General features: G+C 57.0%; 1 protein-coding gene across 2 annotated transcripts in view; it reads left to right on the forward strand.

Annotated features, from left to right (window-relative positions):
• Positions 1–14,611, forward strand: part of LOC122387964 (forkhead box protein K2-like) — a 34,661-nt gene that overhangs the window by 7,972 nt on the left and 12,078 nt on the right. For both annotated transcript variants that reach the window (XM_043378674.1, XM_043378673.1), the window contains exons 3-4: positions 13,363–13,547; positions 14,210–14,421. In XM_043378674.1, coding sequence (XP_043234609.1) covers positions 13,363–13,547; positions 14,210–14,421 — 397 coding nt within the window. The remainder of the gene's footprint in view (positions 1–13,362; positions 13,548–14,209; positions 14,422–14,611) is intronic.

Consider the following 14,611-nt stretch of genomic DNA (forward strand, 5'->3'; position numbering starts at 1 on the left):
CGGCGTTTCGGTGACGTCATGTCGGTTTTGGTGACGTCATGTCTCAGTCAGGGTCATGTGTCCTCTCTTCCGCCGCCGATTTTAGGCGGCGTCGCGAAGCGGCTTGTCGCTCGGGTGCCATGCGTGATATGGGATGTGATGGGTGCGCTGTTTGGCATCCCCTCTCTGCGGGGGCAAAATGGCGCTGCCGGGGGGGGGGGATAACGGGGAGGGGAGTTTGTAGACAAGGCGGTCGGGCCGCCACGCGTCCGAGGGCCCTTTGCCAAGTGCTCTGCCGCCGCCGCCGCCGTCTGGGCTAGCGGCGCGGCTCCGCGTGGCCGGCTGGCCGGCTGGCGCCTCGGGGCAGTGTTGGGACCGTCCGGGGGCTCCTCGGCGGGCGTCGCGGCGCCCCTGCCGTCCAGACGGCGACAGCCGGCCGCCGGGCGCCCCTGTCGGTCACCCTGGCTGACCCGCTCGGTAGCCGTCCGCCATAGCCAGCGCTCCTGTCTCGCCGGCGGCGGGGTTAGATAGCGGCCGGGCGCCATGACCAAAACACTTGACCGGGGCGGTACGGGGGCGGTGGTCGCGGTGCGGGATACGCCTCCGACGGATTGTGGAGCCTTCCCGGGGGTGGTCACCCCGGCCGAGGGGTCCGCGCGGGGGGGGACGTTGTGGGAGGGGGCTGAGGTGTGGCTCCGCGTGAGAGGGGGGGGGACGTGGGAGGGGGTCGAGGGTAGCCGCTGCGGGTGGCTGGCGAGCCCTGTTGGGTCAGCGAGTGGTTCAGGAGGGTGCAGGCGGACTGAGGAAGACAGCATACAGTGCAAGATGTCGATCTGATACAGAAATTTGATTTCTGTATGTCTGTCTGTTTGATTGAAATTTGATTACCCATTTGATACAGAAGCCTGGTAGATGAAACATCGTAATGCATTGACTGGTATTTACCTACTTGTAACTTGATGTTGTTACATTGATGTTCGGGTGTTCCACGTTGTTGCGATCTGGCTTTCATGAGCTGAACTGGATGCCATTCTAGCGCCGTGAATTAGGCGAGCGATGACGTCACCCCCGTCATGACGAATGATGACGCGGTTGTTCTTTGAAAGGCTTACCGGGCCCTAGCGGATTGCCTCCCTCTGAATTTCCCAGGATCACTCGGTGTTGTGGATTTATCTCCAGCTAATTCGACAAAGTACCGTAGCGGTGTGGTTAGACTGTAGCAGCATTACGGAGCTTGCCGTCACATGTTGTTTTCCGCACGCCTGTCCTAATGGCATTAGCCGTTTGACGGAGTTCAGTTGACAGTTGTAGCGTAGTTTTGGTAGCTCGTACTTCTAACGACCCGGGATGGTATATTTCCTACAGATGAGGAACCTGGTAGTTCGGTCGATAGCTTATGTGCGACGTTGTCTAGTTCGCAGAAGCTGTGGGGTTTATGATATGTGATCTGCCTCTGTGGGGCTACATAGAGTTACGTCATTACGCTCTGTTCATGTCACGTAATGACGTTGTGCCCAAATCTTAGGTCCAATTTGCTACGTCCTAATTAAAGGCTTGGCATACAAATCGTAAATACCAATTGATATTCTCAGAAAAGCGACCGGCTTAAACGAAGGAACTGGTCATAAGAATCCGCTAACATATTTTTTTCTATCACAATTAATAATTCAACGTATCCATAGCATACACCTTCGTGGACGTAATAAGCCTTTGTACGAAGTGCTCGATTAGATGTGTTGGGAAGCGGCTTTAGCGCACACATCTCGATTCGTTCGAACTAATGCAGTCAGTATTGATTTGCAGGCTGGCGATTCTGATGATAACCGTCAATAAACGTTACATGTACGATCAACAAATGACTGGCGCGTATTATATGGGCACACCTAGGTCGCTGAGGGCTAAAAAGACTTCTTCAAGTTGGGTCATTCTCTGTAAATCCTAATCGGAAACTCGGAAATCAACGTGGCCTTACCCAACTCCAAGCGACCCGAGCCTACCCACCACACGCCTGGCACCTGTACCCGACACTCACTCGCAAGACGAACTCGATGGGAATATCTGGTGACCGTCCTCTCTAGTCTCTACAGTTCGTAAATGCTGTTCAAAGTTCACCGTACAGTACCTGTGACGTCACGATCATTCCGCGTAACGCTACGGGTGTGGCTATCATTCCTACCGGCGCCTGCTCGGCTATCAATTATCATACCGGCCGTGATCAGTCACGATGGGTGCTCGTGTCCTCGCTGATCCATGCTGTATATAGTATCACTATTCACGAGCTTGTCAATGCCTGTCTAGATATCATTCGGGATATTTGCAACCATTTCGACTTGTCATACTCACGCAAGTGCTGCGCACAGCGGTAGCGGATAAGCTACTTTGGATTGCACTCAATATGCATAATAAAGAGCGTCTATAGCATTGAGCCGCCCCTGAGGCGTGGTGTCGACGCTATTTGGTCCAACAGCTCCTCTGGGACGCGTGGGCGGATTGGACGGTATCCAAACGATCGCAGCACTATAGCATGGCTTTACGGTGGCGGTGGCGGCGACGGGGAGGTTAGCGGTGGGCGGTAGGTAGGCGGTTTAGAGGGTAGAGGGAAGTCATGTACTCAGCTCTCCCCTAAGATCAATGCGGATTGCGAATGGTAGGCGTGGGACGGGAGGGAGGCGGATTATGTCTGATGGAGGTAAATATAGAGCCATGTGGCAATGGTGTGACGTGGGTGTCATAGCTATGCACTATTCAGTATAACAGTTGCAAAGGTATGTGTTCACTGTTCTAACACCAGCTTACTAATCCTAGCTGTCTTGGAAAGGCTAGCTTTTGAGAAGGCTTTGAGGACATAAAGAGTGGTGAGCTGTCGTTATCCTCTGATCTTGCTCCCCCTGCCGGTCATCCGTCGCCTTGTCGCCTGGTGTGGCGGCGTTGACCGCGTGGGTGGCGGTCGTAGATATATCGCACGACGCTGACCGGCCCTACGGTGTGCTGCCAAATTTGGCCTTGTTTACCCCACACCGGCCGTGTAACGCCGCCCGCTGTTGTGACCAGTCCCGTTTGTCCAGGAATGGAACGGCGCAGGGAGGGGAGGTTTGAATCATTGCTGACAGTGAAGTCGTTAGCTGACCGATTCTCCGTGGCGGAGCGCATCACCACGACGGCAGGGCCGGTCCGCCCGTGGCTTGGGCACCCCGCGCCTGCGCTGTGGGTGTCTGGGGCACCGACCCCCCCCCCCCTCCCACGGCCGGAGCGGAATTGTTTGTCGGGGGCGATGGGGCCCTGCCGGAGCGCCGCCCGCCCGGCCGGCGGACCGCATACCTGACTCCAACGCCGCCACCGAAGCGACGTCGCGGCTCAAGGTCGGGCGTCCGCGAACGTAAACACTCGTGCTTCGTCGGCTGGCCGCCAGGGGCGCCACAGGCGGGAACCGTGTGCTGCGACGCAGCTGCCGCCTGGTGGCAGTGGTGGGAACTATCAGCTGGTAAACAGTTCCGTTGGCCTTGAGATGGATCGATTGTGGGGCCGGCCCGTATGACGCTGGGCGGGGCTCCCTCGTGTTTGAACGTACGGATGATGCACATTGCATACGGTTTATGCTGCACTTCGTGAATGAAACAGAAAACTTGAATATTCATAAAAAGCACAGCGTGCGCTCCTGTTTCATTCATTCACGGTTTCAGGGCACATCGCCCATGACGATAACTTCGCGTCTTATCGGCGCATGGATTATGATATGATGTCTGCGAGCGCTTATGATTTATTTGATCTGTTTGAATTTCTTTTTCGAGCCTGGAAACCTCTGCTGTTTTATTTGCGAACGTTGAAATATAAGCTGGTTATTACTTGTCTTGTCCTGCCAAGGTGCCGAATTTGTACATCCGATAAGTGGTTTAATGGCGAGCTCACATGAGCTATGTGTCGCTGTACTAGCCCTCGCCCGCACATGGGGGGGGGGTTGCCACCCCCCCCCCAGGTAGTCTTTCTGCTCTGCACTCAACATTTTTAGCGCTAGAAGGCTGATTTTTCGTATAGCTGCTCCTCTATCCTTTCTTGATGTCCACTGAAAATTTCAAGTTTCTGTGATTTTTGGTTTCGGAGATATGACCTTGTTTTTCAGGTCATGTCATGACCCAAATGGCCAATTATCAACATCTTGCGTTTGCCATGGGCCTTGCGAGCTTTTGACACCCTGATTTCGGCCTTTTTTGCCAGTATTACCTCCCACCTATCATGGAACATGTTGTTCGACGATGTACAGGGGTCAAGGTCAGGGTCAAGGTCAACCTAGGTCATCTAAGATAATTGCGTTTTAGGCAAGCTGAATTTACTTTTTTTGAATTTTTTTGACTGCATTTTTGGTAAAAGCTTCTAAGAGCATGATTTCATGTAATATGGACCCAAAAACAATCGGTGCACACATCAGTATACACACAGACACACACAGACATACAAACACATATAATTGACCTTGACCTAACTTTACCTGAAATGACCTCAGCCGCAAAATTCTGGTCGGGTAGTGTGACAAAGAGGTTCTAGCTGGCCTGGCACCAGAAAACAGCATCGTCATCGGTATTTGATAAGCAGCGCACTTGATATCCAACGGTGACCCAAAACAGCAACATTTTTTAGTTTGACCTGACCTGGAAGGTCAATGACTGACCTGAGAAGGTAAAACTGGGTATCATTGGATTCGTCTCTTCCCAAAGAATCTTTTTGGTCTTTACCGCTAAGCTCTATCTCCAACAGGAACGAAATGGCGCGGGGGGGGTGGCAACCACCCCCCCCCCCCCATGTGCGTTCTAGGATGGGAAAATGGCATGTGCGGGCGAGGGCTAGAGGCCTGATGACTTCGTCACTTGCTAGGGTATTCCATGGGAACGAGGCTCGTGCTAGCTACAAATGAAATATGCGATTTGCTTTCTGGACAGGTAGTGCAGGCTCTCGTTGGGGAGCATGCACTGTCTATTTCGAGATACGTCGTCACTCTCAATAGGTTGAATATGAACCTGATGTCGACCTTGTTGATTGTGATGATGTGTCACCGACCCGGTTGGAACAGACACTGTCTATGTGTCCACTGTCCAGGGGTGAGGTGGTCAGTTCTCAACCATCCCAGGTCCGTCTCGACGCGTGGTTAGCGTTTTGTGAAGAGATTCGAGAAGCGTCTGGGTTGGGCTAGGCTGTCGGCTACGGAATCGAGTCTGAGTGAGTCTGAGTCGCGACGCTGAGACATCTGTGGGGGAAGTTCGAGGTGTCTGTTAGGGTGTTTGTTTTGTTGTCAGTGTTCGTTTTTGTTCGAGAGAAAACGTACCGTGCCGCACAGCGACGGCAGCGCGCGGCGGGCACGGCCGAGCCCCGCCGTCCACGTGGTCCTCTGCAGGGCCTGGGGGGTCATCTGGAGCACATGTGTGCTGACCGGCCCCAACGCGCCGGGCCGGCCGCCGCCGGCCGGCTCGGCAGTTCGCGGCGATACGACGACGACGGCGCGGCTCCGCCGGCGCAACGGCGCCGGCGTCGTACGATTCGATTGAGGTGCAGTGTGTGACGAGTAATCCAGAAATAGACATTCATCAAAGAACTCTTTTGGTCCTCCGGGTAAAGAAACGATACGATCAGCTACGCAATTCTTAGTGAACTGGACGATTACATGAACACTTTGGTCTGCCGTGCTGGGTCAGAGTAAACGACCACGAATCACACGAACATTTTGGTCCTCCGGGCCGGATATCAGTGAACTAGTGTGCGAATGGATTTACAGTGACGACGCGGTGTTGTGAACTGTGAGTACAATGTCTGACAAGCGGTCACGACATGCCAGTGATGCGAAATCACATCAAAGCCGCCGAAGCTCGTATCACACGAGGAGCGAGGCGAGCTTCAGCACGGCGTCCTCCGGTCTCAGTGAAGCCCGCCGCCGGGCTGCACTTAGCCAGCTCCAGGCGGAACAGGCCCAGCGCGCCGCCGCCGCCAAGGCTGAGCTGGCCCGGCGTCAGGCGGAGGCGCAGGCGGAGCAAGCCCGACAACAGGCGGAGGCGCAGGCAGAGCAGTCCCGGCGGCAGGCGGAGCAGGCGGAGGCGCAGGCAGCGCTGGAAGCTCAGGCGGCGAAGGATGAAGCAGAATGCCGCCAGCTGGAGTTGGAGCTGCTGGAGCAGGAGGAGCGGGGTTCGCAGCTCGCTCGTTCTTACGCTGCACCATCCGTCGCCGGCCTCCCGGTGGTTGCAACAGAGCCACCGGTGCAGGTATGCGTGTCTCGACAGACGGACGAGTCGGTCACGCGCACCCGACAGTGGCTGACTCAGTCTCAGCTACACGTGCCACCAGTGGATACGGCTCCCGTCAGCGCTGTGCCTCCACCTGCAATGCGTCTGCAGCGCCCGTCCAGTGACGACACGCGAGCGGTCCCGCATCTGCCGCGCATCACACTGGAGAAGTTCGGAGGCTCTGCCATCGAGTGGCCGCGGTGGATAGCCCTCTTCAAAGCGCTGGTACACGACCGCGCCGACCTCACCGACGTAGAACGGCTGACCTATCTGCAGTCTCACCTGACGGGGCCGGCGAGAGAGTCTGTGCGGGGCATGCTCTGCGACGCCAGTCTATACAGCACCGCCCTGTGTGAGCTGGAGCGAGAGTTTGGTGACCCGTCCCGTGTGATACACGCCACGATGAAAAGACTGCTCACAGCGCGGCCGGTGAAAGATGGCGACCTGTCAGCGCTGACAGAGCTGTCTCGTGAGCTCCACACCGCGGTGAGCGTCCTACAGTGTCTGCACTACGAGCACGACCTCGCTGCCGCCACGAACGTCACCACTGTGACTGGGAAGCTACCAGCCTCCCTCGCCTGGAGGTGGGGCGAGCACATGGTGGAAAACGGCATCACTCGTCCGACGCTCGTCGATCTCGACGAATGGCTTCGCCGTCATGTGTCAGCTGGTCGGTTGGCCTTGAACGTGACCACCAAGCAGCCGCCGAAGGTCGAGGCTAATGACGCTGAGTGCCGCCCGAGACGCGTGTTTACCACCGCGTCGGCGCGGCCCACGCCGGCGGCTGTAAAGCGGGGGAGGACGGCGGCCATAAAACCATCAGCGGACGGGAACAGCGCCGGCTGTGCCATGTGTCAGCAAACACACCAGCTCCAGCGCTGTGACAAATTTCTCGCGTTGACTGTGAGTGAAAGGGCAGAGTTTGTCGGCAGAAACAGACTGTGTTTCAACTGCCTGGGCCGCGATCACATCAGCGCTACGTGTCCCAGTGATGCACGATGTGACGCGGAGCACTGCAGCAGGCGTCATCACGCGCTGTTGCACAACGGCAGACGAGTGTTTCCGCGGAGTGATAACGCTGGTGGCACGCCGTCATCCACCAAACACGTCGGCACAGCGTCGGTCGAACCTCGCGGTCATATTCTGCTGCAGGTGGTACCCATCACCGTGAATGGTCCGGCAGGTAGCCGCACCACAAACGCGCTATTGGACTTAGGAAGCCAGGTCACACTGGTCACCGACGGCCTGTGTGACCGGCTCGGCATCTCGGGGCCCGCGGGCAAATTGTTGCTGAGCACTCTGAACGGGAACCAAACGATGCAGTCACGGCGCGTATCCTTTGCTGTTGAGGCTGTGGACGGCGACGGCAAGGCGCACTGCATACAAAACGCCCAAACGACGCCGACGTTAAACGTGTCAGCCAAGTTCATGGACTGCACGGTGGCAAAGGAGGAATGGCCGCACCTGGCCGACCTGGATCTCCCCAGCGCCACCCGCGACCCGGTGGAGGTGCTCCTGGGGACGGACGCCATCGAACTAATTGTGCCACGGGAAGTGATTGAAGGGCCGCCGGGGACGCCGTGCGCGGTAAAAACCCTGCTGGGATGGTCAGTGACCGGGCGAGTGCCGGGGCGTTCCATGTATGAACAAGGTGAACACGCTGTGCACCATGTACGTGTCAGTGACGAGAGGAGTGCGCTCATCGAACTTCAGAATCAAGTAAAGCTGTTCTGGACGACCGAGGCTTTCGGTACAAAGTACGAGAGTGCACAACTGCACTCGAAAGCAGATCAGAGAGCCATGTCCATTCTGGAGAGCGTCACGAGACAGATCGGCGACCGATACGAGACCGGTCTCCTGTGGCGTGATGACGAGGTGCAACTCCCAGACAACCGTCAGACTGCTCTTACGCGTCTGAAGGCGGTGGAGAGACGCCTGGACCGAGACCCTGACCTCTGTCGGTCGTATCGAGACACGATGAACGACTACATCACCCAAGGTCACGCCAGCAAGGTCAGCGGAGAGCAGCGCACGCACGGGCGGACGTGGTATCTGCCCCACCACGCCGTTCAAAACCCGAACAAGCCAGGGAAGGTGCGTGTCGTGTTCGACGCGGCGGCGAGGTGTGGTGGCACGTCACTGAACGACAATCTCATCACCGGGCCAAACAATCTGAACTCACTCGCCGGTGTGCTCATGAGGTTCCGACAGGGCCGCGTGCCGATCGCGTCTGATGTGAAACAGATGTTTCACCAGATAGCCGTCCGTGCTGAGGACCGACAGGCACAGCAGTTTCTCTGGCGTGATATGGACATGACGAAGGAGCCAGAGACGTATCAAATGAACGTGGTCATCTTTGGTGCAAAGTCATCACCAAGCACGGCCACCTACGTGCTGCGACGGTGCGCAGAAGACGGCAGAGACAAACACCCTCGGGCGGCCGACAAGATCGTCAGCCGCTTCTACATGGACGACTACCTGGACTCCGTCGACACCGAGAGAGAGGGACGGGAGCTGGTCAACTCGCTCAACTCTCTGCTGAGCGCCGGCGGCTTCCACCTGACAAAATGGACGAGCACGTCAGACGTGGTGCTGAAGGACGTGGCGCCTGAGGACAAGTGTGAGGAGTCACGCGACCTTGACCTGACTGGTGAGAACAGATGGATGAAGACGCTGGGCGTTCACTGGTGCGCTCAGGATGACCAATTCAGGTTCAAGGTCAAGAAGGTCGACAGTGGGAACACCAAGCGTTCCATCCTGAGCATCACGTCAGCAGTGTTCGACCCGCTGGGCATGTTGGCTCCGTTCATTGTCCGCGCCAAATGTCTCATCCAAAGGATCTGGCTCGGCGGATGGGACTGGGACGAGGCCATCAGCGACAGTGAACTCCTCGCTCAGTGGCACAGCTGGCAGCTGGAGCTGAACGACATGGACCGTGTACGAGTGGGCCGCTGTTATCGCCCTGACGACAGAGCAGCCATAAACTGTCAGCTGCACGTGTTCGGTGACGCCTCTGAGAATGCGTTTGGTGTGGTGGCGTATCTGCGGTTCGAGCTCGAGGACGGCACCGGCCACTGCAGCTTCGTGATGTCCAAGGTGCGCGTCGCGCCCATCAAACAGCTCAGCATACCTCGGCTGGAGCTGCAGGCCGCTGTCATGGCCGTCCGCGTGGCTGACACCATCAAGGCCGAGCAAGATATGGCCATCCACGAGACCGTCTTCTGGAGCGACTCGTCCACCGTGCTCCAGTGGATCAACAGTGAGAGCAGGCGGTTCAACACCTTCGTCGCAAACCGCATCGCCGAGATCCAGGACGCCTCGGATGTGACTCAATGGCGACACGTGCCAGGGCCACTGAACCCAGCGGACATATGCAGCCGAGGCTGCTCGGTGGCGGAGCTGGCACCCGGCGGAGTGTGGGTTCAAGGTCCCGCCTTCCTGTGGCGCCGTCCCCAGGACTGGCCCGCCGCGCCGCCCCGCCCGACAGAGCGCCGGAGAGACGAGGAAACGGCCGAAATGAGGGTAACAGCCTGCGCCACTGGGGCAACGGAGCCGGTCATAAACCCCAGCCGGTTCTCATCATGGCTCAGGCTGCTCCGTGTGACAGCGTGGGTGCGCCGCTTCGCTCACAACAGCCGCAGCCGAGCGACTGCTGATCGGCGGACGGGACCGCTGACTGCGGAGGAGCTGAGGGAGGCTGAGCGTGTCTGGCTGCTCAGCGCACAGGCCGAGCAGTTCGGCGATGAAATCGCAGCTCTCCAGCACGGAAGGCGGCTTCCATCGAACAGCCGCCTGCACCAGCTGACCCCCTTCCTGGACTCGACCGGCCTTCTAAGAGTGGGGGGCCGGCTCCGACACGCCCAGATGGACTTCGAGGTCAAGCACCAGGTGATTCTACCCGCACGCGGAGACGTCACTCGGCTGATCATCATCGACCGACACAAGAAGCTCGCCCATTCTGGCGCGGAGCACGTGCTGACCCACCTACGGCAGCAATTCTGGGTCGTCTGTGGCAGAGCCGCAGTGAAGCGGTACACACGTGCCTGCATGCTGTGCCGGAAACGGACAGCCCGGCCAGCGCCGCCGCTGATGGGTGACCTACCGGCCTTCCGAGTGGGCGAGCCGGCCCCGGTCTTCACTCGCGTGGGAGTGGATTTCTTCGGGCCGCTGATGGTGAAGAAGCAGCGCAAACGAGAGAAGAGATATGGCTGCCTGTTCACCTGCCTGTCAACTCGAGCAGTCCATATCGAACTGGCTCACTCGCTAGACACGGACTCGTTCATTATGGCTATGCGACGAATGATGGCGAGACGGGGCAACGTCAGCCTCGTGTGCTCGGACAATGGCACAAACTTCCGTGCTGGTGAGCGGGAACTGCGGCAGGCGCTGCAACAGTGGAACCAGACAAAGATAGCAGACACGCTGTCCCAAGAAGGAGTTGAGTGGAGGTTCAACCCACCAGGAGCACCGCACTTCGGTGGCGTGTTTGAGCGCCTGGTCCGCTCGGCCAAACGCGCACTGACGACCGTGCTGGGAGACCAAGTCGTGGACGATGAGACGCTTCGTACGGTCGTCACCGAAGTAGAAGCGCTCCTGAACGGCCGCCCGCTGACCTACATCAGCACCGACCCGGGCGACTACCAGCCACTCACGCCCAATCACTTCCTGATCGGGCGCGCGTCTCCCCAGCTGCCGCCCGGCGTGTTCGTCGACGGTGACCTGTGCGGCCGACGGCGCTGGAAACATGCTCAGGTGTTAATCGACCACATCTGGCGACGCTGGCGACGAGAATACCTCCCGACGCTCACCACGCGGGTGAAGTGGCGCGCAGACACGGCTGGCGTACAGCTCGGTGATTTAGTGCTGGTGACAGATGACAATCTGCCTCGCGGGCACTGGCCCGTGGGGCGAGTGGTGAGCGTGTTCCCTGGGGCCGACGGTCGAGTGCGGGTGGTAGAAGTGGCCACTGCCACTGGTCGTTACAGGCGGCCAGTCTCTCGTCTCTGCCGTCTCGAGTGCGATGGTGACGGGCAGTAAATGGACTCAGGGGGATAATGTGTGCGCGAGTGGGGCGACTAGCGAGTCTTTTACGACCACCGTGTGCCGCTGCCGAGCAGCGTCGGAGTCTGGACATTTGTGAGTGTTAACTGCGTCCGTCATTCGTGTTAGGTTGACGTGTGCGTGTGTGAGAATGAGCCGCTCATTCTGTTTGCTGTCACTGGTCAATTGTCATTTGTGTTTGGTGTTTAGCCATTAGCCAACAGCCGTGAGCCATCCGACAGCCCTAAGCGTTCACACTGTCGCAGTGTCGCTCCTGGCTCAGTTAGCCGGTCGGCCCTGTACGAGCTAGTAGTTTACGACCTTAGAGTGTAGCAGCCTTAGATTGGGACCGACGCGCGGCGCAACCGATGTAGTTTACAGCCTTAGCTTTAGCGCTCGTTTATTGCTGTACGATACGGACGAAGATGCTGCCTGCGAGCAGCTGTTTGTTGTTTCGTTAATGTTTTCTCTCTTACGTTTAGAATTTCCGCGAGCGACGCGAAAATTCGGGCCGGCCATGTTCGAGAGAAAACGTACCGTGCCGCACAGCGACGGCAGCGCGCGGCGGGCACGGCCGAGCCCCGCCGTCCACGTGGTCCTCTGCAGGGCCTGGGGGGTCATCTGGAGCACATGTGTGCTGACCGGCCCCAACGCGCCGGGCCGGCCGCCGCCGGCCGGCTCGGCAGTTCGCGGCGATACGACGACGACGGCGCGGCTCCGCCGGCGCAACGGCGCCGGCGTCGTACGATTCGATTGAGGTGCAGTGTGTGACGAGTAATCCAGAAATAGACATTCATCAAAGAACTCTTTTGGTCCTCCGGGTAAAGAAACGATACGATCAGCTACGCAATTCTTAGTGAACTGGACGATTACATGAACACTTTGGTCTGCCGTGCTGGGTCAGAGTAAACGACCACGAATCACACGAACAGTTTTGTTGTTGCCGATGGTATTATTGTTTGTGCTTGCCTAGTTGTCTGTTGTTGGTGTCATGCAGTGTTTCATTTTTCAGCCTTTTTGGTGGCAAATCACACCTAATGGGGAAAATATTTTCATCCCTAAAATATGAATGACCGACTTTACTTCATCTCTGAAAAGAGTTTCATGTATTCCGAATCCCAACAGCCAGTTCACTTGTCACTTGACAGTTGATGCACCCACATCCTTTTGTTCCACACCCTGTCAAGATCCTGACATGAAATCCTGTGGTTTATCAGTTACCATAAAGATTGGCATTACACCATTTGGCAAAAATACTGCAGTTATTTAGGCCTTCTTTTTTCTCATCCTAGGATTTTTTTCTTCATCGGCACACCCAACCAATATCCAATTTTAGAACACTGGTGTCATGGCTGACTCTGTGTAGTGTCATCTTTGATGTTTATCTTTATTTGCGCCAGTACCTACTTACTTGCCCGTTTCTCTTTCGTGATTGTCTCTTTCGTCTGTGTCAATGTGTCCGTGTAATTACTGGCGTCTGTGTCAGGTTTGGTATCAGTACCAGACCTAGTGTCTACGTCTGCACCGGCGGCGGGAGCGTCGCGGCACGATCAGCTGATTGATGAATGGCCGATAGTGTATCAGGCGCACACAGACTCGGCGGCGGTCGCCGGGTCTTATAGCCGTCACCAGAGTGGCACGTGATACTACTCGAGCGGGTGATACGTGTCACGTGGGAGCGGCTGCCGCAGGCATGTGTCATCGCCTTGTCATTGGCGCGGTAAACTGAGTGACTTATCACGCCGGTCATGTGATGGTGGTGGGGAAACGCCACGTGGGTCGGGGGACATGAAACTGAACATCACAATGAACATAACATTCAAGGCTCCCTCGTATTATGTGCAAGACTTTCCGTTTAGGAACAAGGCTTTCCGTTGGGAAGGGTATTTTTTAACTGACCCATGCCCAGTTACCTGACCTGTCACCCAGTGAATGGCTCATCCCCCAGTACGTGGCCTGACCTGTGACCCAGTGACCTGAACCGTGCCCCAGTGACCTAACCGGTGACCCATTGACCTCACCATCCCCCAGTGACCTGACTGGCTACCCACTGACCTGACCTCTCCCCCTCTCTCCCCAGCGCTGCCAACAGTTGCCCGGCCAGTCCGCGCGGCGGTGTCGGTGGCCGGCGACGGACCGCTGCCGACACGCTGGTTCAGGCGGCCTACGTGGTCCACTCGAACCAGCAGAGGCAGCGGGCGCATCACCTGGCGGCGGCGGCGGCGGGCGTGGAGCAGTACCAACTGCCCGGCAGGGAGAGGGAAGGTGAGAGAAAGGAGGGGGAGGGGGAGAGAGAGGGGGAGGAGAGAGAGATAGGGAGAGAGAGAGAGAGAGAGAGAGAGAGAGAGAGAGAGAGAGAGAGAGAGAGAGAGAGAGAGAGAGAGAGGGAGGGAGGGAGATGAAAGGGAGGAAGGAAAGGATGAGACAATAGATCAGCATCAGCGTATTTTTACCCTTTACGCTACATCTTCTAGTGATATGTAAATATCCTGGTTCAGTTGATGGGCCTTATCGCTTTTATACGTGACTTATAACGTGACTTGAATTGTTTTACAATTGTCCAATATCTGGTATTACAATGCGTGAGATGTATCGCCTCTATTGTTGTCCCGTTCTCCGAGTTTTGCGCCACGAGGTCATTTCTCAGGAGTTTTAGTATCCTGGTTTTACCACGAGCGCTCGTATTATGTTTTGACACGATCCACAGCATCTAGGTACACGGGATTGTATCGTGACTTGAAACTTGTTAATACCGTGTTTGGAAACGCGGAAATGTTTTGATTCAGGTGTGCTGGTTGAAGTAAGTTTTTTGCCAGCTATGGTTAGCCATTTTATTGGGTGAATACCAGAGAGGTCACCCTCCCCCCTCCCAGTGTGTAACTGCGCCCACAGCCACTGACCCCCCCCCCCCCCCCCCCCCTCCGCAGAGATGACGCTGCACTACCACCAGGAGGAGCCTCTGCAGCACCACAGCTACAGTAACGGCGCCACGGCCACTGCCGTGGTCACTGAGGATGCTGTACGCGTGGTGCCCCCGTCGGGTGGCTCGGCCGGCCCGCCGTTCCCGGCGCCCACAGCCACGCCGGCGTCAGTGGTGGCCGCCACGGCGCCGCCGCCCCGCTCCGGCAGCCCCGCCCGGGTGAGTGGGCGCCGATCGAGGGGCGGGGTGTGTGTGAAAAAGTAGCATTTTTACTGGACCGTTTTCTTCCTTTTTATTCGCATTATTTGATTTTATGAAGACTTTGAAGTCTGATTGATTGATTCGTTCATTCATTCATTCATTCATTCATTCATTCATTCATTCATTCATTCATTCATTCATTCATTCA

The sequence above is a fragment of the Amphibalanus amphitrite genome, unplaced genomic scaffold (assembly GCF_019059575.1).
Source record: "Amphibalanus amphitrite isolate SeventyFive unplaced genomic scaffold, NRLGWU_Aamphi_draft 000304F_arrow, whole genome shotgun sequence".
In the NCBI taxonomy this organism is placed as follows: domain Eukaryota; kingdom Metazoa; phylum Arthropoda; class Thecostraca; order Balanomorpha; family Balanidae; genus Amphibalanus; species Amphibalanus amphitrite.